The following is a 23,511-nucleotide window of genomic DNA, read 5'->3' as shown; positions in this document are numbered from 1 at the left end:
TTTTTTCTGTGTCTGAAAGGTTGCGATAACAGAAATAACAATAGCTACAAGCTTTTGTGAAGTTAATTATTTTAAATAAGCAAACAAGACCAAGCACCTGAGAAGAGAATGGCTCAGAAATTGGAAAGAAAGCATGATGCTCTGCTACAGTTGGTTGATATTTGGCTATTTTATTTTTCTCCTGAGTAACATAAGAGCGACTGAGCTCGGAGGACGTGAATGTCCTGCACAGGAAATAGATGATGTGTGGAGGAGGTGAGGGGGGCACCCAGCAGCCGTTCTCTGAATTCTTCAGTGAGCTTCCCTTGAATATGCCGGAGAAGCAAGTAGAGGGCTGGACAACAGAGGCTGTGCTTGGATGGCTCCCAACACACTTCACAAAGCTCAGGAAAAGCTCAGCTAAGGCACATGCATTTTATGTTTTCCCGAGGAAAGACTCTGCTTGTTGGTCTCAGGGTTAAGGAGTCTCAGCAAGTTCTTATAGACACACTAAAATATTCTCGTAATATTTTCCTCTGTCATGGAAAGGAGCCCAGGGAATAAAATCACACTTAGTGCCTGCTAGGCTAGTTGGCTCAGGGGAGAGATAGCAGGGCAGTGACTCTATTGTGGGGCACCCTTAGCTCCCCAGCTTCACTAGGTTTATAAAAAATGTGTGTATGCTTGTGTGTGTGTGTATAAAAGTATGAAATCCTGAAATACACACATCCACTCTTCTGAGTTTAGTTTCTTCAAGTTTCAACTAAGATTGTGTGCGTTTATGTGGGTGTGCACACACGTATATATATGTGTGTATGTATACACACACACACACACACACACACACACACACACATATATATATATATATGAATGAATACTACCTTCATCTTTATCAGGAGGACCAAATAAACATCATGTAAACTGTAAGGTATGGAGAGACACAAAGGTGAGAGGCAAGTGACAAGTCTGAAAACTGTCAAGAGCTGAAGCTTGGGTATTTTTTAATTTCCCCCAAAACATATGTTAAAGCAAAAAACTAAAGCATTTACTTTTCCTTTGTGAGAATGATTTGGGATGTTCATTGGAGCAAAAAGGCCATTTATGAACTGACTTTGGCCTTGCTTTGGCCTGTCATAGTCACTGTGTTTATTTCAGAACCTGAGATTTACACTGACTGCATATTAACAGAGAAGAAAACCTGGAGTCATTGGCATTGGAATTTTCCAGTACAATTTTCCATTATCTGCTCAAATTATATTGTTTCTTTTCTAGAAAAAAAAATGTATTTTTAGCTTTTTCACTTATGTTCCTCCATAGAAGGCTTACTACTATTTTAAAGATATTTTACCTTGCTCACAAACTTGTAATTTTCTCCTTCATAATTAATACTTTCCTATATTGTCATTTTCCTGAAATTTTAGGCATAAAAAGTATATATAATTATGCTAAATAGAGACATTGGAATATTGTTAGTATCAGAAGTATGTAACAGTGTTCCTAGGTTTAGAATGTTGTGTGTTCCTTTTTTCCCAGGTTTCCACTTCCATTCTAGTGGAACTGGAAACCAGACTTGTTTTGGTTTTGTATTTTTGGTCATCTGATTGTAATTTATAATTAAGAATCAACTGGTTAAATAAGTGAAGATGGAAATGAACAAAGCAACTATCCTTATGCTAATGAGAAAATCTGCAAAGTTTTCTTCTTTAAATATTTTTAAGAGAAACAAATATTTAATTAGAATTGTCACTTAATATCTTGCAAGAAAACAAATGTCACTTATTTTTTTAATTTTCTAACTAGAAAAATCATATAAAGTATTGACCATTTGATTCAGGATAGTACCATGCAAGATGCTTAAACAATAAGTACATGCTGTTTGGGAACTATACAACTGTGTACAAAAGTAAAAATCAGTTACTTGAATGCAGTAAGTGCAAAGTAGTTCTACTTCAGCCTGATTAAGCAGCGCCACCTACTGCACAGAAGATGTATTTTATGTTTGGGAATTCTCTAGCAGAAACAAATCTCTACAGAGCTAAGCACAGAACAAAATCAGTTTTCAGTCTGCTATCGTTTAAAATTTACATCTGGGTTAATTTATTGAAGTTTTTTCTAGTGTTTCCCTGTGTCTATTAGTCTACCCATTCATATTGAGAACAACAAATAAAGTGAGAGAACAGGAGATAAAAATGCAAATATGAAAAAATAGGAATATAGGATATTCATTCTTGGTATCTATTGATGTATCTCTTATTATGAAAAAAGTTCAGTGTACCTCCATTTTCCCTTTTATACATGACAATAAGAGTCAACTGTTAACCAATGCTTGTTTAAATTGAACCATTGTTCACATTTTATTCTAGGCTGCCTATAAGTTTGTCCAATATTAAATGATCATGCATTAATAGGGCTCTGTTGCATTCCTCTTTCTCTATGTTTTTTATCCTCGTAATAGCACTTACATCTACAATGTTTTTAAAATAATAATTTCTAACATTCTAATGTATTTTACATTATGGCATCACGTAGGCATTTCATAGAGTATGAATAAGAATGTATATTTTTATTATGTTGGGGTCATTAATTATCCTTTCAACCCTTTGGGTTTATTTCATCTAGTCTATTATACCACAACATAAAATAAATAAGTGGCAGTAGACATGGTATGATAGTGCTTATGATTCTTTTTATTGTTCCCTGTCACTCTTTCAAGGTCTTAACTGGTTATTTACCACTCACATTACTCACAATGATGCTTGCACTTTTATGATGAGGAGATCATATCATTTCAGTTCCTGCTTTATAATTAATTTCGCAGCATGCACTCATTCATATCAAATCGTATTTGTCATCCATTAGTTTATTTATATATTAATGGAATGTCACACGGTCAAGAATTTATGATAGTTAACATTTGCCAGGGCTTTGATCTCCAAATTAACTGAAACACAGCATAAGTTGTTTCTATATCATACCAAAGTCATAATTATATAATTGATGCCTGTTAGAAATCTAGACATACAAGTAGCACAAATGGTCTCAATTTTGCATCCTCATTTGAAGAACAGCTATTGGAATCCCAAATACTTCCCAAAACTTGACTGACTTATACTTGTCTATATCTTTAAAACTTCGTTATATTTATTGTTAACTTTTCTCATTCAGTTAAAACTTATTGAATATTTACTATATGCTAGGCACTATGCTAGGTTCTATTGAGTAGGTGATTAAAAAATGAATTCCTTGCCCTCAGTGAGTTATCTTTCTCGCAGAGGAAAATGGGGAGTAGTGTGTGAGTAGTCCTGGGACAGGAAGATATAGGCACAAAAGGAAGTCAACTCAACCCAGTTTTCAGGGAACAGGGCAGTGTAGTAAGGGGGAAATGAAGGAAGACTTCCTGGAGAAGAGAGATCCTGAATTGAGTTTGCAGAAGAGATAAAGCGTTTGTCAGGAAGATAAGTAGAAAAAGAGTGTTCCAGGAGAGGAGGTAGGATTTGCAAAGACATTGAGATGAGAGAACAGGGTCAGTTTAAGGAAATACATGTGGTTCACTTCAAGTGAGACAAGACAGCAAATAAAGTTCTGAAAGATGAAATTAGACAAATAGGCAAAGTTTAGATAATGGAGAATCTTTCATGAGTTTGAACTTTATTTATTTATGAATGCTTTAGTGCTTTTTTTTTCCAAAATATTTTAAGAAGTGAGGAGTGAGTGATAGAATCAGATACAAACTGATTAGAAATGTTTCTGGCAACACTGTTGAGAAGGGAATTCAGTGGAGTGTGGCTGGAGGAAGGGAGATGGGTTAGGGAGTAGTCCAGGAAGTAATCCAAGGGAGAGCAATAAACGACGATGGGCATGGACAAGGAGAAGATGCATATTGATGGACTGTTACAGTAGTAGAACTAATTTAATGACCAAGTTAATGTGAAAACTGCAGAAGAGGAAGTCCAGTAAAACTTATGTTTCCAGTATGAGAAAGGTTTGATGGCACCACTCACTAAGATACAGGCAGTGCACAGATTAGAGATGAGCGGAGAAGAGAGATCTGCTGCAAATAACTTAAATGTATCCACGTGGAGAGGTCCAATGGGTGGCTGCATATGGACATTGTGGAGTTCAGGGGAGAGATTTAAATTAGAGATCTTCAGCTCTAATCTTTGCAAATCCTTAAGAATATGTCTAACTTACTGAAAAATTAAAAATAAGTTGGAGTTCTGCATTATATTCCAAGACCTTCCTTCATCTATTGCACTGTTCTTACACCCCCTCCCTGCAGAGGACTGGTATGAACAGTTGTATCCCCTCATCCTTACCCTGAAGGACTGCATGGGAGAAGTGGTGAACCGAGCCAAGCAGTCCCTGACATTTGTGCTCCTTCAGGAACTTGCATACAGCTTGCCCCAGTGTCTGATGCTGACGCTAAGAAGAGACATCGTCTTCAGCCAAGCAGTAGGTGCCTGTTGTTATTGTTAGTACAAAACAATGCCAGATTGTTAACATCCTATCCTTGATGATGAATAGAATTCTTATTGGGACAGCTTCATTTTTTAAAAGATCCTTAAAGTTTTCGTATCCCATGTTTCTTATTCACGATAAATATCAGCTGAATATCCTAAGCAAAGAGTTCATGAGACCTTAAGTATTTATCTCTGAAAAGAGATGGCCAAGTCTCTAACATGTAAATTCTGCTTCACAGGGCATGAAGTCTGTGAAGCAAGTGGTCATCATCTTTGTATTATGCTCTGGGTCTACATAAGTGTAAGGAAAGGGACTGTTGCCTTGCACTGCAGGTGACGAGCTAGGACTTGGCAAAAGGGATCTGTTTGTAGTCACTATTTGTACAGCTCCCCCATGAATCCTGGGACAGGGTTTCACAATGATCTCTTATTTTGTTTTTAAAACAAGTTTTCAGGGCAGTAAGGCTCGAATGGGAGGTTTGACAGGGCCACCTTCTTTGCCTACACCCAACATGATTCATAATGCCAAGGCCTGCCTCCATCACGGTGGGTGTGCTGGTGCCTTCCTTCTCCCCACCTGCCTCCATCCTCATGGCTGAGTTTTATAGACAGGACATATGAGGGAAAGTAAAAGAAGACTTCTCTTTCTAAACATTCTAGGAAAAGGGAAGGTTTTAACCAAACTGTCGCTTTCCCTCACTATTTCATGAATGGTCCAGTGGCACATGAAGCTAACCAGGTATCGGAAAATATGCTCTGCCTTATACATACATGTTTCGTCATTGTGTTCTTTTAATGCCCCTGTGAAATGATTATTATCATCTCTATTTTACATGTACAAAAAATAGTAAGATTTGGAAGTGCTTAAGTGTTTATGATTTTACTGTTAGAAATGGTAGACATAAGATTTGAAGACCCATCAACCTGACTCCTGTCCATGTTCTTTTTCCCTTTGCACTTCTACCTTCCCCAAGACTTTTATACACAGCAATTCTAGATCGAAGACTGTCAACTTGTTTTACTATGCCTACCAAAGAGTTGTAGTTTTGTTACACATACCTGGGAATCGAATCTGCGATGCCTCAGAAGTCTTAAAATATTTCAAAATAAAACAAATATGTTTGCTAACTGCAGTAAATCTTATATCAATATTTTTTTTTTCAGCTTGCTGGATTGGTTTGTGGTTTTATCATTAAATTACAGACAAGTCTGTATGACCCAGGCTTCCTACAGCAGCTTCACACAGTGGGGTTGATAGTACAATATGAAGGACTGCTAAGTACATACAGTGAGTATTGCTTTAGTACAAGTTAAAATCACATTTCTATTCATAAGGATATTTAATCCATAAATTTTTCAAGAAAACATAAAAATAAGAAGTAAACCTTTATTGCGCCAAGTATTACAAAAATAATATAACTTTCAGTTTTTTGCATTCACCTTGTAACTTACTTTTGCCTCCTATTATGCTTTGAAAATGGAATTATAGATTATTTCAGAGTGGACTCCTGAGCAGCCATCTGGCTTTTTTAATATAAAAGGCTCTGTGCCAACATAGTTTCAATGACTGGATTTTAAAGTCTCAACCCTGTAATGTCTAGAACTGCGCTGTTCAGTATAGTAGCCTTGGGTGACTTTTGAGTACTTGAAATGTGTCTGGTCCAAATCAATAAGTACTAGATATGCATACCAGATTTCAAAAACTAGTTTTAAAAGGTATTTTATATTGATAATTAATAATTTCATATTAATTTACAATTGAAATGGTATTTTGGATATACTTGATTAAGTAAAATATATTATTAAAATTAATTCTACCTTTTTAATTTCACTCTTTTAAAAAATGACTACCAGGAAATTTAAAATTATGTATGTGGCTCACATATTTCTGTTAGAGAGTGCTGATCTGGAATCTTAATGTTCTCCCTGTCAGGCTTCATTTGTTAATGTATGGAGATACAAAACGAGCATGAACCTGGGTCAGTGATGATCAATTTAGCTACCTCTGTTATTTCTAGACAACACATATCAGTCCTGCCAATAGAAAGAAATGTACCCAAATCATAAAGGGGTTAAAACCTCTCTCCAGCCTCACAGCAAATGTCCACATTCTTCCTTCCCTCAAAGGGTAGATGGACTTCCGAAGTCCATTGAAATGGTTCTCATTTCACTAAGAAACACCTTCAGCCTCTGAGGAAAAGTGTCTGGAGTAGGTTCACTGCATTCAGAAACTCATTCAATAAAATGCTAGAACAAATTCCAGCAGGGAGGCATAGTAGCTAGTGACATTTTCCTCAAATGTTTGTTTGTAACTAAGTGCCTTTTCTGTTGTTTAGGCGATGAAATTGGAATGCTAGAGGACATGGCTGTTGGCATTTCCGATTTAAAGAAAGTCGCATTTAAAATAATTGAAGCCAAATCCAATGATGTGTTGCCAGTTGTAACAGGAAGACGGTAAGCGGTGCTCACTTCCTGAAGACCAGGCTTTGTTAGACATGTCGTATTAACTCCTGTCAGAGGAGGCAAGGAGAATTCAGGTTTGATTTGGGAATTTTTCTTTTGTTTTCTTTTCCTTTTTGGTAAGAAATAAATGTGGATAATATGATAGGGGATAATCTTGAAAAACTCCTGGAAGTCTCATGAATGTTTTAAATTGTAGTGAGTTGAGTGTGGCAGTACTCTCCCACGAAATACAAGAAATTCAAAATAATAGCCTGTATGAGAACATTTTTATCCTTATTACTATCTCATCCAAAGCTCTGGGTGTTTTTACTTTTGCGGGAATCGTTCAGTTCATAGAGTCATAATTCTTGAAATGACTTTAAATTAAATTCAGTTAAAAGCAGCAATATTTTAGAAAAGATATATTTCTGTGTCAGGGGAATATACCACCATTTTTCTTAATTATTTCTGACAACTCACTCTCAGACTGTGAGATTTCCGAGAAGGGTTTTCAATAAATAGCCTCGAAGGTCAGTGCGTGATAGGCAAAATATCAGAAATAATTAAGAAAAATGATGGTGTGTAGAACAGACCTCCAATAGAAGAGATACATCTTATAGTAAGTTGTCTCAATCAGAAGTCCAAACTATTCTGGTGTTAGTGCTTTTAATTGCTGCATAAGGATATTTAAAATTTTAAATATTCTGAGGTCATGTTCAAAACATATGAATATACAAAAGGGAGAGCCTTTTCATGCTAGAGAGAGATGCAAAACACACTAAGTATAAAGTTCAAAGTAAACTTGTTTTCCTGTTGATAGTAAACATATAATAATTATTTTAAATGTTGTGAAGGATACCCAGAACCACATAGTTGACTGAAAGGTGACTTTCTTACTCACAAAAAACGTACATCCTCAGAAACTAAATATTTACCTAGAATTAATGCTTAACTTGCCATTCATTTGGGGGAAAAGAATAAAATTGCTCATACGCACACCTGAAAAACAGTACAGTTCTATATTTCTCTCAAGTTTACTATCAAAAGTGAAACACTAATACTTATATCACAATGTTTAAGGAAAGCTTACCAGGCCATTTAGTGTAGGCAGAGTACAGCATGCTTTTTCTGAAGAAGTTGTTCAAGCAGTATTGAAACTCAAAAGTGGTCATGCAGGTAGGGGCGTGACTCCAAGAATGATGAAGTGAGCAGCTTAGCACACCCTCTCTCCAAAAGCAATATTACAACTGGAAATAATAATCCAAAACAACCATTTTAGGATAAACAGAATAAATTGGATGCACACCACAAATTCAGAAGTACCTATTTGTGAGAAACTAGTGAACATTGGGCAGCATCAGTAAGAGTCTGTGGCATTTTGCTGAGGACTGCTCCCATCAACCCTGGCCCTGTGAACACAATTTCCTAGGGCAAGGCCATTAACACCAGCAGCTTCACTAACAGAGGGGGCTGACTTGACTTGGATTGGAGTAGGAAATAGCACAATCCTGAAAGTTGTCAGAAACAGTGGTGGTTTAGATTAACAAGTCTAACTTATAATCACATAGAAAAGAATAGGTATAAACTTAACAAAGTTAGTCTGAATGTTGTACACAGAAGACACAAAATATTGCTGAGAAAAATTAATAGGATCCAATAAATGGAGAGACAGCCTGTGTTCATGGATTAGAAGAATCAATATTGTTTAATAATTCTCCATAATTGATCTATAGATTCATTGCAATCACTATCTAAATCTCTGTAGTCTTTTTGCAGTAATTGGCAAGCCTAACCTAAAATTTATATGTAAATGCAAAGGACCCAGACATTTTGTAAAAGAAGAACAAAGTGGAAAAACTTACACTTTCTGACTTCACAAATTAATGCAAAACTATAATAATCAAGACAAGGTAGTATTAGCATAACTATATACATGTAGATTAATAGAACAAAATTTACTGTCCAGAAATAAACTATTATCTTTAAAGTCAATTGATTTTGAACAAAGCTGCCAAGGTAATCCAATGGAGAATGGAGAATCTTTTCAAAAAATGATGCTGGGACAATTGGTTTATCTATATGGGAAAAGAAGAATGTACACATATACAAAAATTAGCTCACAATAGATTATAGGTCTAAATGTAAGAGCTAAAACTGTGAAACTTCTAGAAGAAAACTCAGAAGGAAATATTTGTAAGTTGGGTTTAGGTAATGAGTTCTATATATATCTACTTTAAGTTCTAGGGTACATGTGCACAATGTGCAGGTTTGTTACATATGTATACATCTGCCATGTTGGTGTGCTGTACCCATTAACTCGTCATTTACATTAGGTATATCTCCTAATGCTATCCCTTCCCCATCCCCCCACTCCACAACAGACTCCAGTGTATGATGTACCCCATCCTGTGTCCAAGTGTTCTCATTGTTCAGTTCCCACCTATGAGTGAGAACATGTGGTGTTTGGTTTTCTGTCCTTGCGATAGTTTTCTCAGAATGATGGTTTCCACCTTCATCCATGTCCCTACAAAGGACATGAACTCATCCTTTTTTATGGCTGCATAGTATTCCGTGGTGTATATGTGCTGCATTTTCTTAATCCAGTCTATCATTGATGGACATTTGGGTTGGTTCCAAGTTTTTGCCATTGAGAATAGTGCCACAATAAACATACATGTGCATATGTCTTCATAGCAGCATGATTTATAATCCTTTGGGTACATACCCAGTAATGGGATGGCTGGGTCAAATGGTATTTCTAGTTCTAGATCCTTGAGGAATCTCCACACTTACTTCCACAATGGTTGATCTAGTTTACAGTCTCACCAACAGTGTAAAAGTGTTCCTATTTCCCCACATCCTCTCCAGCACTTGTTGTTTCCTGACTTTTTAATGATGGCCATTCTAACTGGCTAGAGATGGTATCTCATTGTGGTTTTGATTTGCATTTCTCTGATGGCCAGTGATGAGCATTTTTTCATGTGTCTGTTGGCTGCATAAATGTCTTCTTTTGAGAAGGGTCTGTTTATATCCTTTGCCCACTTTTTGATGGGGTTATTTGGTTTTTTTCTTGTAAATTTGTTTAAGTTCTTGTGGATTCTGGATATTAACCCTTTGTCAGATAGATAGATTGTAAAAATTTTCTCCCATTCTGTAGGTTGCCTGTTCACTGATGGTAGTTTCTTTTGCTGTGCAGAAGCTCTTTAGTTTAATTAGATCTCATTTGTCAATTTTGGCTTTTGTTGCCATTGCTTTTGGTGTTTTAGACATGAAGTCCTTGCCCATGCCTATGTCCTGAATGGTATTGCCTAGGTTTTCTTCTAGGGTTTTTATGGTTTAGGTCTGACATTTAAGTCTTTCATCCATCTTGAATTAATTTTTGTATAAGGTGTAAGGAGGGGATCCAGTTTCAACTTTCTACATATGGCTAGCCAGTTTTCCCAGCACCATTTATTAAATAGGGAATCCTTTCCCCATTGATTGTTTTTGCAGGTTTGTCAAAGATCAGATAGTTGTAGATATGCGGCATCATTTCTGAGGACTCTGTTCTATTCCATTGGTCTATGTCTCTGTTGCGGTACCAGTACCATGCTGTTTTGGTTACTGTAGCCTTGTAGTATAGTTTGAAGTCGGGTAGTGTGATGCCTCCAGCTTTGTTCTTTTGGCTTAAGATTGTCTTGGCAATGTGGGCTCTTTTTTGGTTCCATATGAACTTTAAAGTAGTTTTTTCCAATTCTGTGAATAAAGTCATTGGTAGCTTGATGTGGATGGCATTGAATCTATACATTACCTTGGGCAGTATGGCCATTTTCACAATATTGATTCTTCCTACCCATGAGCATGGAATGTTCTTCCATTTGTTTGTGTCCTCTTTTATTGGGTTGAGCAGTGGTTTGTAGTTCTCCTTGAAGAGGTCCTTCACATCCCTTGTAAGTTGGATTCCGAGTTATTTGATTCTCTTTGAAGCAATTGTGAATGGGAGTTCACTCATGATTTGGCTCTCTGTTTGTCTGTTATTGGTGTATAGGAATGCTTGTGATTTTTGCACGTTGATTTTGTATCCTGAGACTTTGCTGAAGTTGCTTATCAGCTTAAGGAGATTTTGGGCTGAGACGATGGGGTTTTCTAGATATACAATCATGTCATCTGCAAACAGGGACAATTTGATTTCTTCTTTTCCTAATTGAATACCATTTATTTCTTTCTCCTGCCTGATTGCCCTGGCCAGAACTTCCAACACTATGCTGAAGAGGAGTGGTGAGAGAGGGCATCCCTGTCTTGTGCCAGTTTTCAAAGGAATGCTTCCAGTTTTTGCCCATTCAGTATGATATTGGCTGTGGGTTTGTCATAAATAGCTCTTATTATTTTGAGATACGTCCCATCAATACCTAATTTATTGAGAGTTTTTAGCTTGAAGGGCTGTTGAATTTTGTCAAAGGCCTTTTCTGCATCTATTGAGATAGTCATGTTATTTTTGTCTTTGGTTCTGTTTATGTGATGGATTATGTTTATTGATTTGCATATGTTGAACCAGCCTTGCATCCCAGGGATGAAGCCCACCTGATCATGGTGGATAAGCTTTTTGATGTGCTGCTGGATTCAGTTTGCCAGTATTTTATTGAGGATTTTTGCATCGATGTTCATCAGAGATATTGGTCTAAAATTCTCTTTTTTTGTTGAATCTCTGCCAGGCTTTGGTTTCAGGATGATGCTGGCCTCATAAAATGAGTTAGGGAGGATTCCCTCTTTTTCTATTGATTGGAATAGTTTCAGAAGGAATGGTACCAGCTTCCCTTTGTACCTCTGGTAGAATTCGGCTGTGAATCCGTCTGGTCCTGGACTTTTTTGGTTGGTAGGCTATTAATTATTGCCTCAATTTCAGATCCTCTTATTGGTCTATCCAGGGATTCAACTTCTTCCTTGTTTAGTCTTGGGAGGGTATATGTGTCCAGGAATTTATCCATTTCTTCTAGATTTTCTAGTTTATTTGCTAGAGGTGTTTATAGTATTCTCTGATAGTAGTTTGTATTTCTGTGAGATCAGTAGTGATATCCCCTTTATCATTTTTTATTGCGTCTATTTGTTTCTTCTCTCTTTTCTTCTTTATTAGTCTTGCTAGCGGTCTATCAATTTTGTTGATCTTTTCACAAAACTAGCTCCTGGATTCATTGATTTTTTTGAAGGGTTTTTTGTGTCTCTATCTCCTTCAGTTCTGCTCTGATCTTAGTTATTTCTTGCCTTCTGCTAGCTTTTCTATGTGTTTGTTCTTGCTTCTCAAGTTATTTTAATTGTGATGTTAGGGTGTCAATTTTAGACCTTTCCTGCTTTCTCTTGTGGCCATTTAGTGCTATACATTTCCCTCTACACACTGCTTTGAATGTGTCCCAGAGATTCCGGTATGTTGTGTGTTTGTTCTCATTGGTTTCAAAGAATATTTTTATTTCTGCCTTCATTTTGTTATGTACCCACTAGTCATTCAGGAGCAGGGTGTTCAGTTTCCATGTATTTGAGCAGTTTTGAGTGAGTGTCTTAATCCTGAGTTCTAGTTTGATTGCACTGTGGTCTGAGAGACAGTTTGTTATAATTTCTGTTCTTTTATGTTTGCTGAGGAGTGCTTTACTTCCAACCACCTGGCCAATTTTTGAATAGGTGCGATGTGGTGCTGAGAAGAATGTATATTCTGCTGATATGGGGTGGAGAGTTCTGTAGATGTCTTTTAGGTCCACTTGGTGCAGAGCTGAGTTCAATTCCTGGATATCCTTGTTAACTTTCTGTCTTGTTGATCTGTCTAATGTTGAGAGTGAGGTGTTAAAGTCTCCCATTATTATTATGTGGGAGTCTAAGTCTCTTTGTAGGTCTCTAAAGACTTGCTTTATGAATCTGGGTGCTCCTGTATTGGGTGCATATATATTTAGGTTAGTTAGCTCTTCTTGTTGAATTGATCCCTTTACCATTATGTAATGGCCTTCTTTGTCTCTTCTGATCTTTGTTGGTTTAAAGTCTGTTTTATCAGAGACTAGGGTTGCAACCCCTGCCTTTTTTTGTTTTCCATTTGCTTGGTAGATCTTCCTCCATCCCTTTATTTTGAGCCTATGTGTGTCTCTGCACATGAGATGGGTCTCCTGAATATAGCACACTGATGGGTCTTGACTCTTTATCCAATTTGCCAGTCTTTGTCTTTTAATTGGAGCGTTTAGCCATTTACATTTAAGGTTAATATTGTTATGTGTGAATTTGATCCTGTCATTGTGATGTTAGCTGGTTATTTTGCTCGTTAGTTGATGCAGTTTCTTCCTAGCCTTGATGGTCTTTCCAATTTGGCATGGTTTTGCAGTGGCTGGTACCCATTGTTCCTTTCCACGTTTAGTGCTTCCTTCAGGAGCTCATGTAAGGCAGGCCTGGTGGTGACAAAATCTCTCAGCATTTGCTCGTCTGTAAAGCATTTTATTTCTCCTTCACTTATGAAGCTTAGTTTGGCTGGATATGAAATTCTGGGTTGAAAATTCTTTTCTTTAAGAATGTTGAATATTGGCCCCCACTCTCTTCTGGCTTGTAGAGTTTCTGCTGAGAGATCTGCTGTTAGTCTGATGGGCTTCCCTTTGTGGGTAACACGACCTTTCTCTCTGGCTGCCCCTAACACGTTTTCCTTCATTTCAACTTTGGTAAATCTGACAATTATGTGTCTTGGAGTTGCTCTTCTCGAGGAATATCTTTGTGGCATTCTCTGTATTTCTTGAATTTGAATGTTGGCCTGCCCTGCTAGATTGGGGAAGTTCTCCTGGATAATATCCTGAAGAGTGTTTTCCAACTTGGTTCCATTGTCCCCGTCACTTTCAGGTACACCAATCAGACGTGGATTTGGTCTTTTCACATAGTCCCATATTTCTTGAAGGCTTTGTTCATTTCTTTTTACTCTTTTTTCTCTGAATTTCTCTTCTCACTTCATTTCATTCATTTGATCTTCAATCACTGATACCCTTTCTTCCACTTGATCAAATCAGCTACTGAAGCTTGGGCATGCATCACGTAGTTCTCGTGCCATGGTTTTCAGCTTCATCAGGTCTTTTAAGGTCTTCTCTACACTGTTTATTCTAGTTAGCCATTTGTCTAGTCTTTGTTCAAGGTTTTTATGTTTTTTTGTGATGGGTTTGAACGTTCTCCTTTAACTTGGAGAAGTTTGTTGTTATCAGTTTAGGTAATGAGTTCTTAGACATAACACAAAAATCAAGACCTGTAAAAGAAGAAAATAGATAAATAGGACTTCATCAAAATTATAAACATTTAAGCATCAAAAGAACACCATTAAGTAAGTAAAAAGACAAGCCACAGATTAGAAGATAATATTTACATATCCTATATTTGAAAAAGGACTCATATTCAGAATATGTAAATAAATGTTACAACTCAATAATAATGACACCAAAAACCTAATTTAGATATGGGCAAAAAGTTTGAATAGCCATTTCACCAAATAGGATATATGAATGATTTATAAATACAAGAAAAGATATTCAACATAATTCCTCACTAGGAGAATAAATTTTGAATCACAGATACCAATTCACTCGCACTAGAATCATCAGATAAGAGCAAATGTTGGTGAGGATGTGGAAAACCTGGAACCCTTGTACCTTGCTGTTGGAATTGTCACTTTGAAAACAGTTTGGCGGTCTTAAAAAGTTAAATATAAAATTACCATATGACTCTTAGACATACCCCCAAGAGAAAATGAAACATACCTCCATACCACCGCTCATTCCTGCATGTTCATAGCAGCATTATTAATAATTCCCCAAATCATGGAATAATCCAAGTGTCCGTCAACTGATAAATGTGTCGACAAAATGTGATATCGATACAATAGAATTCTATTCGCTAATTAAAAGGAATAAGCTACTGATACATGCCACAACATGGATGACTTCAAAAACATTGTGCTAGGTGAAAAAGGCCAGACAGAAAAGGTTACATACTGTATGAATCAATTCATAGGATATGTGCAGAAAAATAAAATTCATTCATAGGAAATAGAGAGAAAATAGATGAGTGGCTTTCTGGGCTGGCAGTGGTAGAACAGTTGACTATAAACAGGCACAAGGAATCTTTTTAAGTTGATGGAAATGTACTAAACCTGGATTATTGTCATCATTGTATAATTCTATAAATTTGTTGAAATTGTGAATTATATACTTAAAATGCATGAATTCATATCAATTTCTTAATAAAGCTGGTAAAATTATCACAAAGAAATTATATGTTTCACCTTCAGAACAAGTTTAAAGCATGAACTGACTCATTGATGCTTCTCATATTCCTGAAAAACTGTTAGCCAGGATATTGTAAATGGCATTGAGAGCAATTAAACAAAGAAAAATAATGTGCTCATTCATCTGAAGGTAATGCTAACATCCCTGCTTGCTAAATTCATGCTATTTACCAGGTCTCTATTTCATAGCTAGAAAGAAACAAGCCTCAGAGTCAGTGGTCCACACTGTTTATCAATAATGTTATACTAGGAGAAATTAAAAAGATTTTCACAAAGAGGCTCACTATTTGCCCTATGCTTATTTCCCCAGTGCATATCTTACAGTGCCACCACTCTATATAGTTCTTGAAACACATGGATTTTCCCAACCTCTGGGCAAAACTTTCTAAATTTCTATATTCAATTCACACTGTATCAGAAGATGACAATTTTAAAAATATGTAAGTAGCTACTCTGATTAATCATATTGTATTAATCCTAACTTAAATTTTCAACATTAAAAAATAGGGGTAGTTTTTAATGGACATTTCCAGTGAAAAATGCTCCTGTGATATGTTAATGTTTCAAAATGAGCAGAATTCCCAAAAGTTTCACTCTAAGCAATAAAACCATTACCTTTCCATCAGCCCCTCATAAACAGAAACACTCATCAATAGTGATAACAAACAGGCCATACCAAAAAATCATATAAATTATTTGGTTTATTTAGCTTCACTGTATTGAAATGGCAGTCATTAAATTATTGTTCTTATTCTTAGGACTGATTGAGTTTTAAAAATAATTAAAGAAAAAAAATTGAGGCTATTAATACACATGACCCTGGGTATACAAAAATGAACTAAACATTTCTTTCCTGAAGGAATTCAGAGTGAGGTAGAGAAATCACACATATAAATGAATTCTTACAATTTTTTATGTCAAGTAATTTAATAAGGAGAGGAATGAATGAGGAATATAAGCATATAGCAAACGGAAACCTAAATCAGTGCTATATTCCAACCCTTTTAATGTTTTCTTCCAATAAATCTAAAATAACACAAAACAAATAAGTAATGTTTCTTCCCTTTGTCCTCTGCCTTCTTTAGAGAACATTACGTGGTGGAGGTCAAGCTTCCAGCCAGAATGTTCGAGTCACTACCTCTACAGATTAAAGAAGGACAGTTGCTTCATGTGTATCCAGTACTTTTTAATGTTGGAATCAATGAACAGCAAACTCTGGCTGAAAGGTAAGCTTTGGTGTAAGAGTGGCACTTGAGATTTTTCTTTGTTCCTTTTAAGCATATGATGAGAAGTCCCATGTATCTGCATGTAGAACTAACATCGATTTATGAGTAACATTTTTCTTTTTATCAGTATCAAATTATTTGAGATAGAAGGTAAATTTTCATATTTAAGGAATCCTGGCCCAAGTCAAATTTAAATGTGGCAAAAACATTGAGGAAAATCTTGATGCCAATACTAAATAAAGCATTCGCATGGATTAACCTTCTTTGTTTCCAAATACCTATGTGTATATTAAATTTTAGAATATATCTCAATATTGTAAACAGATAATAGCATCAATTTTTTAATCTAAAACAGAGTCTTTTTTGTGTGTTTATTTTAATGGTTATTATTTGGTAATGTTAGCTTTTTTAATAATGACTTGCTCAGTCAGCAAATGATTGTACTGTGATCCCATAAGTCACTGTTAAAAAACATTTTTCTTTGGCTGGGCACAGTGGCTCACGCCTGTATTCCCAGCACTTTGGGAGGCAGAGGCGGGTGGATCACCTGAGGTCAGGAGTTCAAGATCAGCCTGGCCAACATGGTGAAACCTAGTCTCTACTAAAAATACAAAAATTAGCCAGGCGTGGTGGTGAGCGCCTGTAATCCCAGCTACTCAGGAGGCTAAGGCAGGAGAATTTTTTGAACCCGGGAGATGGAGGTTGTGGTGAGCTGAGATCATGCCACTGTACTCTAGCCTGGGCGGCAGAGTGAGACTCCATCTCAAAAAAAGAAAAAAAAGAAAGAAAGAAAGAAAGAAAAAAACCTCTTTTTTTGAAAGACTTATTTTTACATCTTACGTGGTTCACATATAGAGATTACAGAAAACATAGATAACAGTTAAAGATCATAGAACAGGCCTGGGTCGCTCACACCTGTAATCCTAGCACTTTGGGAGGCCGAGGCAGTTGGATCACCTGAGGTCAGGAGTTTGAGACCAGCTTGGCCAATATGACAAAACTCCAACTCTACTAAAAATACAAAAATTAGCTGGGCATAGTGGTGGGTGCCTGTAATCTCAGCTATTTGGGAGGCTGAAGCAGGAGAATCACTTGAACTGGGGAGGCGGAGGTTGCGGTAAGCCGAGATTGCACCTTTGCACTCTAGCCCGGGTGATACGAGCGAAACTCTGTCTCAAAAATCAAACAAAAAAAGATCATAGAACATACTTTTGAAATATTTTAGAGAAAGAAGTTATCATCTTGGCTTTAGGGGCTGGCTGGAGAAGTTCCTTCACAGGCAACAATTTGGGGAGTTTGATAGTCTTTGGTATTATAATATTCAACATGCTTTCTTATCTATAATTCACTCTCCAAGTGACCCCTGCCCCACAGGTAAGTTTAAAAGTACCTAGCATATTCCTTGCCTTGATATTTAAGTACTTTTGAAAGCTAGTGTCTAGAATTAGATTATATTCTATTTATCTGTATATATTTGTCCCAGCAAATTCAATGTTTGAGATGAATGATATTCCTGAGCATAAACTATACAACTTGGAGCAGGGGAAGAGCACTCCAAATTGCCTCTTCTTTGGTACACTAGAGTAGAGTATTTTGAGTTGGAATTAATAAGGTCTGTGATTGTGATCTTGAGAGAGGTATGAGACTCTTCCATTTACAGACTTTTCAAAGACTAGTCAGCATTATATTTCCAAGGCTTCTAAGATGGACTAATTTGCATCATTCATGTCATTGTGACTGTTTTAGTTGTCAGTCATTTTATTTCAGAAGTGTCCTTTCCTTCCTTCTCATCTCTCTTGCATACTAAGAATGCACTTTTTTCACACATGGAAGCTGTACAAGACACACAAGACTGGAAAAGGAGCAAAATGGCAAAGTAGGGAAACCCTGAGAGAAGCAGGAGGCCTGAATTTGAATAGCACTCTGACATCAACCAACTGTTAATTTGAGCATATTGCTTACTGTCTGTTCTCTGAACCTCCTTTTTCTGATTCTGAGTTTTAAGCTTTACCAGTAGCATCTACATGTTAGATATGCTATGTAATCTAGAAGTAATATTTCACTACTGTTTACTCAAATTCAAAATGTAGATGTTGTATATGAGCATTCTTAGATAAATAAATACTATTAGTCTGCTTGGGCTGCTGTAACAAAATACTGTAGACTGGGTGGCTTAAACAACAGAAATTCGTTTCTCATAGTTCAGGAAGCTGGGAAGTCCAAGGTCAAGGTTCCAGCCAGTTTGGTTTCCAATGAGGGCTCTTCTCCTGGCTGTCAGACAACTGACCACATTCTCCCTGTGTGCTCATATAACATCTTCTTTGTGCCTGTGGAAAGAAAGAGCCCACTCTCATAATCTCATTTAACTTTACCCCTTAGAGGCCCTATCTCAAAATACTGCCATTGCCATTTGGGGGTTTAGGGCTTCCACATATGAATTTTAGGACAACACAAACATTTACTCCATAACACTAATGTTACTCCAGCAAGGATGGTATTTTTTAAATACCAGTTGATTACAGTGTCTGAAAACGTTAGAAGAATGTATTTCAGATTCTATGGAAACTCCTCTACATTTTTGAGGTCTGTATCCCTGTTCTCCAAGTTCAACTCAGTGTAGATACTGAACACTGACTTTGTACCAAGGACTGCTCTGCCAAGCTGTGAGACATAAGAGGAATAGAGGGTAACAAGAAGCATGGAATCGGCTTCCTATCCTGAAAGAAGGTGTAATCCAGTGAGGAAGACAAGTCAACAAACATTACATTACAGTTTGGCTCATGTAATAATTAAAGGTGTGGAAGGAACAGGAATAGTGCATAAAAGAAAGCGATTCACAGATGGGAGATGAATCCGTTGGGGAAGTATCATAGAGGAGATGAGCCAGGCTTTAAAGATGAATCAGAATTAATCAAGCTATCAAGGAACGTAAGACATTCCAGTCAAGAGTGGATAAGAATGTTAAAAGTCTCAAAAGCATTGAAATACTGCTGCTAAGGGAGGACAGTGTAACTACATTCCAACAAGAGGTTTTGGAAGCCTTTGTGGAAAGTTAGATGCTAAACTAGGGAGACTATAAGACATCGTCCTTTCAGGGAGGAGAGAAGCTTTGAAGTTCAGTGAGCTGATATGATGAAATATATGTTCGATTAATTTTCCCAACATTTCATTTATTGCATGGTGCAATGTATGGTACATAGTTGATGTTAAATATTTTTTGTATCTGTGAATTCATTTTTCATTGAGACTGAATGGTCTGCCAAGGGTCCAGAAAGTAAATTGGAAGTGAAAGAGACTAGAGGCATAGTTCTGTGGTATTTGGGAAGCTTTAGGAGGTCTAAACTGGATATAATTAAGTATCTAAATATATAATGACAGTGGTTGAGAAAAAAAAAAGGAAGGGATACCAGAGATGTGAAAAGACTGAGGAATAGTGGGTAAGGTGAGGAAAAGAGGAAATCCAAAATGATGCCTAGATTTTGAACCTGAATTAGTGCCAAAATATTGGGGACATGCTTAGAAATGGTTCAAAGGAGGAAGCAGTTTTAGTTTTGGGTTATATTATATTTGAAGTGGAGTTGGAAAATGCACACTGAAATTTTCTATTGACACCTAGAAATACAGATTTTGATGAAGATACATATTGGAAGCCATTTACACAGCATCCTTTTATAGGGAGACAAGTGAGTTTTATGTTTGAACTTGGGAAATTCTCAAAGAGAACACAAGGTTAGTGACACACAGGTACACAGGTTTGTCTTGAACAAGAGGTGGAAGACTACGTGTACAGAACCATTTGACTTCACGGTATGAACAGAAGAAAATGTCAGCATAAGTGATCTACTGTCTGGGAAATCTGGCTCTACGTGTGCCTACAGCAGTTGACAGTGTGGGCAAGACTGCGTGCAGCCCAGTGTCCAGTGCTGGTCTTCTGGTCCCCTCCCTCAGCTGCCACAAGTGAAATGGATGGTTGGATAGATAGTAAGAAAAGTTTTTCAAAACACATACAGGGAGGCAGCCCTGCCACGGAGGTGTGGAGTAGGATGGGGAAACTGATATCAATTATGTCCATGCACAGAGACTAGTGTTTTATACATGGTATTTTATCTAGGTTCACATTTGATGATTGTGAGGATATTTGAGGTGTTAGAAGTGATTAGTGAAATCAGGGCCAGTGGAGATTGGAATATGTTTGAAATCATTGTGCATTGTAGCTTGAAAAATGAGACAGACTCTTTCCTTAGGAAATTATTCCAATCTATTTAAAAAGGAAAGGTAAAATGTGTTCCTGTTTGGTACCATTTTATAACCCATAGCTATTTCCTTTCTTTCTTCTGTTTGTAGGTTTGGAGATGTCTCTTTGCAAGAAAGTATTAATCAGGAAAACTTCGAACTTCTACAAGAATATTACAAGATATTTATGGAAAAGATGCCTCCTGATTGTAAGTATGTGAATTAGAGAAGACAGCAATAATAGCTTCTTGATTATAAATCTTTAGAAGAGATCAGACATAGAGGTCAGTGGACTACAGAAGCAGGGGTGGGGATGTGAGAGTGATTTTGAAATTATCTGATCCAAAAAGACTGATTGCCAAGGTGGCATGGCCAACACCTGCATCATTCTCTTGATTGCCTTCTTGAATGTGTCCTGCTGTTCATTCTGAGACATTAATTTCATTGCCACTGGAAAATGCCAAATAATAAAAATATGGACCTTATAATTAGACATTTTAATTAGTCTGATAAAAATTTTGTATAATTCTTAACCATATAAAAGACTTTACTAAAGATTTAAGTCTCCATTTATAAGCAACATCAGACATAGGACACACATGCAGGAGAACATCAGATATAATACCAGTTACACAAAACAATATTAAGACAATGTGAATGAGGGAACTAACTTATTAAATATATGTATTGCAATATTTTATGCAAAAAAAGTTAAGGCACCCAAACCTTTAAAAATGTGTTTTACACATTTGGAATTTGTTTTGGAGGGGTCCATTGTTCAATTCTACATTTCTTTTCCCCATCGTGTTAAGCACATAACATTTGAGCAGTCCAAAATCAGAGAACTGGGAATGTATTTGGAATTCATCTACAAATAGTATAAATATGTTGAGATATTTACAATGATAAGAAGCTAAGTTTTAATAAAGTAGGAAAATTATAATATTTTAGCCAAAAACTATAATCAAAGTCTACTTATTACTATTTGTTGTGTAATCATGAACAATTTGCTCACTGCTTTATATTCTGTTATTTAGTGTGAAATAGCTCAGGTGGCAGAGTGTTTATGTCTTCATAACCTAATGAATGTGGTATCCAAATATTACAGTGGCATATGCGTGCCCATGTGGATAGTTAAAAAATGTCACTTGCAGATTTTATATTATGATTTACATTATTTTATGCCAAATCAAATATTATTTTTTGCCAAAATGAATTTAAGTACATGGAGATTCTTTGGCAGCAAGCATACTTTGAGTATTAAATTTGTTAATTACCTGAAAAGTTAATAATGTAAGTAAAACTATTTTTCTTTAGTAATTAATGAAAAAAGAGTTTATTATAACTTGGACGTTAATGATTTTTTAAACAAATTACTTACAATTTGGAAAAAAGTCTCAGAATTTTTGTCAGTAGCTTGATAAAAATTATGTTTCTTATATTAATTCTTGAAAAGTGGATGTGGTCCCCAGGCCAGTAGCATCAGCATCACCAGGAAACTTGTTAGCAATGCCAATTCGCAGGCCGCCACACTGTGAATCTACCAAACTCTCCCGGAGTCTGTGTTTTAATAGGCCTTTGAGGTGACTTCTAATTCATGCTAATGTTTGAGAACTAAAATAATATGCCATCCTTACTCAAAATATATATTACAAAGTAGGTTGTTGGCAAAGTCTGTGAAGGATTTCAGTACTATACTTAAAACAATCATATCGCTAAAAAAATATGTATAAGTACTGTTGAAATACAAAATAATTCTATATTCAAGTAACTTAAACTCTTCATGGGAATATAATTTTAAAAAACTTTAGCCCGGGCAACATGGTGAAACCCCATCTCTACAGAAAATACAAAAATTAGCCGGGCATGGTGGTATGTGCCTGTGATCCCAGCTACTCAGGAGGCCGAGGGGTGGGAGGATGGCTTGAGCCCAGGAGACAGAAGTTGCAGTGAGCCAAGATTGTGCCACTGCACTCCAGCCTGGGTGACATAGTGAGACTCTGTCTCAAAATAACAGCAACAACATATGATTCTATATATTGCCAATTAAATATACACAAGTGTTTTTCAAAACATGTAAATATATTTCTCTCCTTGCAAACAAGATGGAATTTTGTATAAAACCAATTGCATTTCATTGCTTACACAGTTGTCTGAACATACTGGATTGTTTTCTGATATTTTGTTTCCTGTATTTTTGAGACAACTGTATTTGACACAGAATGGAGCTGTAGTATGGCTGTGGTTGCGCTCCATAACAAAAGTACAAATCCAATCTATACGATTATAATGACATATGGGTTTATTCCTCCTGTAGACATATTGCAAGCCAAAGAATGATTTGAGTTGTGCTCTATTTAAGGAAAAAACATAAAGCTTTTATAAGAGTATGAGTAGAGGTTAGGCCATTTGCTAAGAAGGAAAGAACTGTCATGCTGGGTCATATCCATAATCCATATAATCTATTATTTTCCTTCTTTCATAGTGAAATCAAGGGATAATTTGTGTCAATGTTAAAGGATAGTTTAATTTCTTAAACATATTGCTGTCACTTTTTAATTCGTTATGGATGTGCTGACTATTAACTTACTGATCCTCTTTTTAAATGATTTATGAATTAAGTAGATGAATTCTATTTTTGAAGTAAAAAAATGTTTCTTCTCCAAAGATTTTCTTAACTTTAAGGTATATCCCTGACTTTTGTAATATCAAGACTTAATGATAAATTAATTTTAGCTTATATATTCACTCCCAGTCAAGTGGCTCTCATCTTTTTACTCTTCTCATATAGAAACATTTGTGGACTAAATATTCTTCCCAAAATGTCTTCTAATTCTGTTATATATGTAGCAATTTTAATTTATAGTCACAATTCAGCAATCTACAAACATGGAATAGTTTT

The 23,511-nt window shown here is 36.2% G+C and overlaps 1 protein-coding gene across 13 annotated transcripts in view; it reads left to right on the top strand.

Moving 5' to 3' along the window:
• The window catches only part of INPP4B (inositol polyphosphate-4-phosphatase type II B), an 849,925-nt gene that overhangs the window by 736,099 nt on the left and 90,315 nt on the right, over positions 1 to 23,511 (top strand). For 12 of the 13 annotated variants that reach the window (XM_063637640.1, XM_055276001.2, XM_063637634.1 and 9 more), the window contains 5 exons: positions 4,262 to 4,434; positions 5,607 to 5,730; positions 6,779 to 6,896; positions 16,236 to 16,376; positions 20,721 to 20,818. The exons of the other annotated variant lie outside the window; for it this stretch is intronic. In XM_063637640.1, coding sequence (XP_063493710.1) covers positions 4,262 to 4,434; positions 5,607 to 5,730; positions 6,779 to 6,896; positions 16,236 to 16,376; positions 20,721 to 20,818 — 654 coding nt within the window. The remainder of the gene's footprint in view (positions 1 to 4,261; positions 4,435 to 5,606; positions 5,731 to 6,778; positions 6,897 to 16,235; positions 16,377 to 20,720; positions 20,819 to 23,511) is intronic. 13 annotated transcript variants of the gene reach the window in all.

This window comes from Symphalangus syndactylus, chromosome 4 (genome assembly GCF_028878055.3).
Source record: "Symphalangus syndactylus isolate Jambi chromosome 4, NHGRI_mSymSyn1-v2.1_pri, whole genome shotgun sequence".
Taxonomy (NCBI): Eukaryota; Metazoa; Chordata; class Mammalia; order Primates; family Hylobatidae; genus Symphalangus; species Symphalangus syndactylus.
The sequence above is the reverse complement of the archived record's forward strand: the minus strand, read 5'-3'. Positions and strand labels throughout refer to the sequence as shown.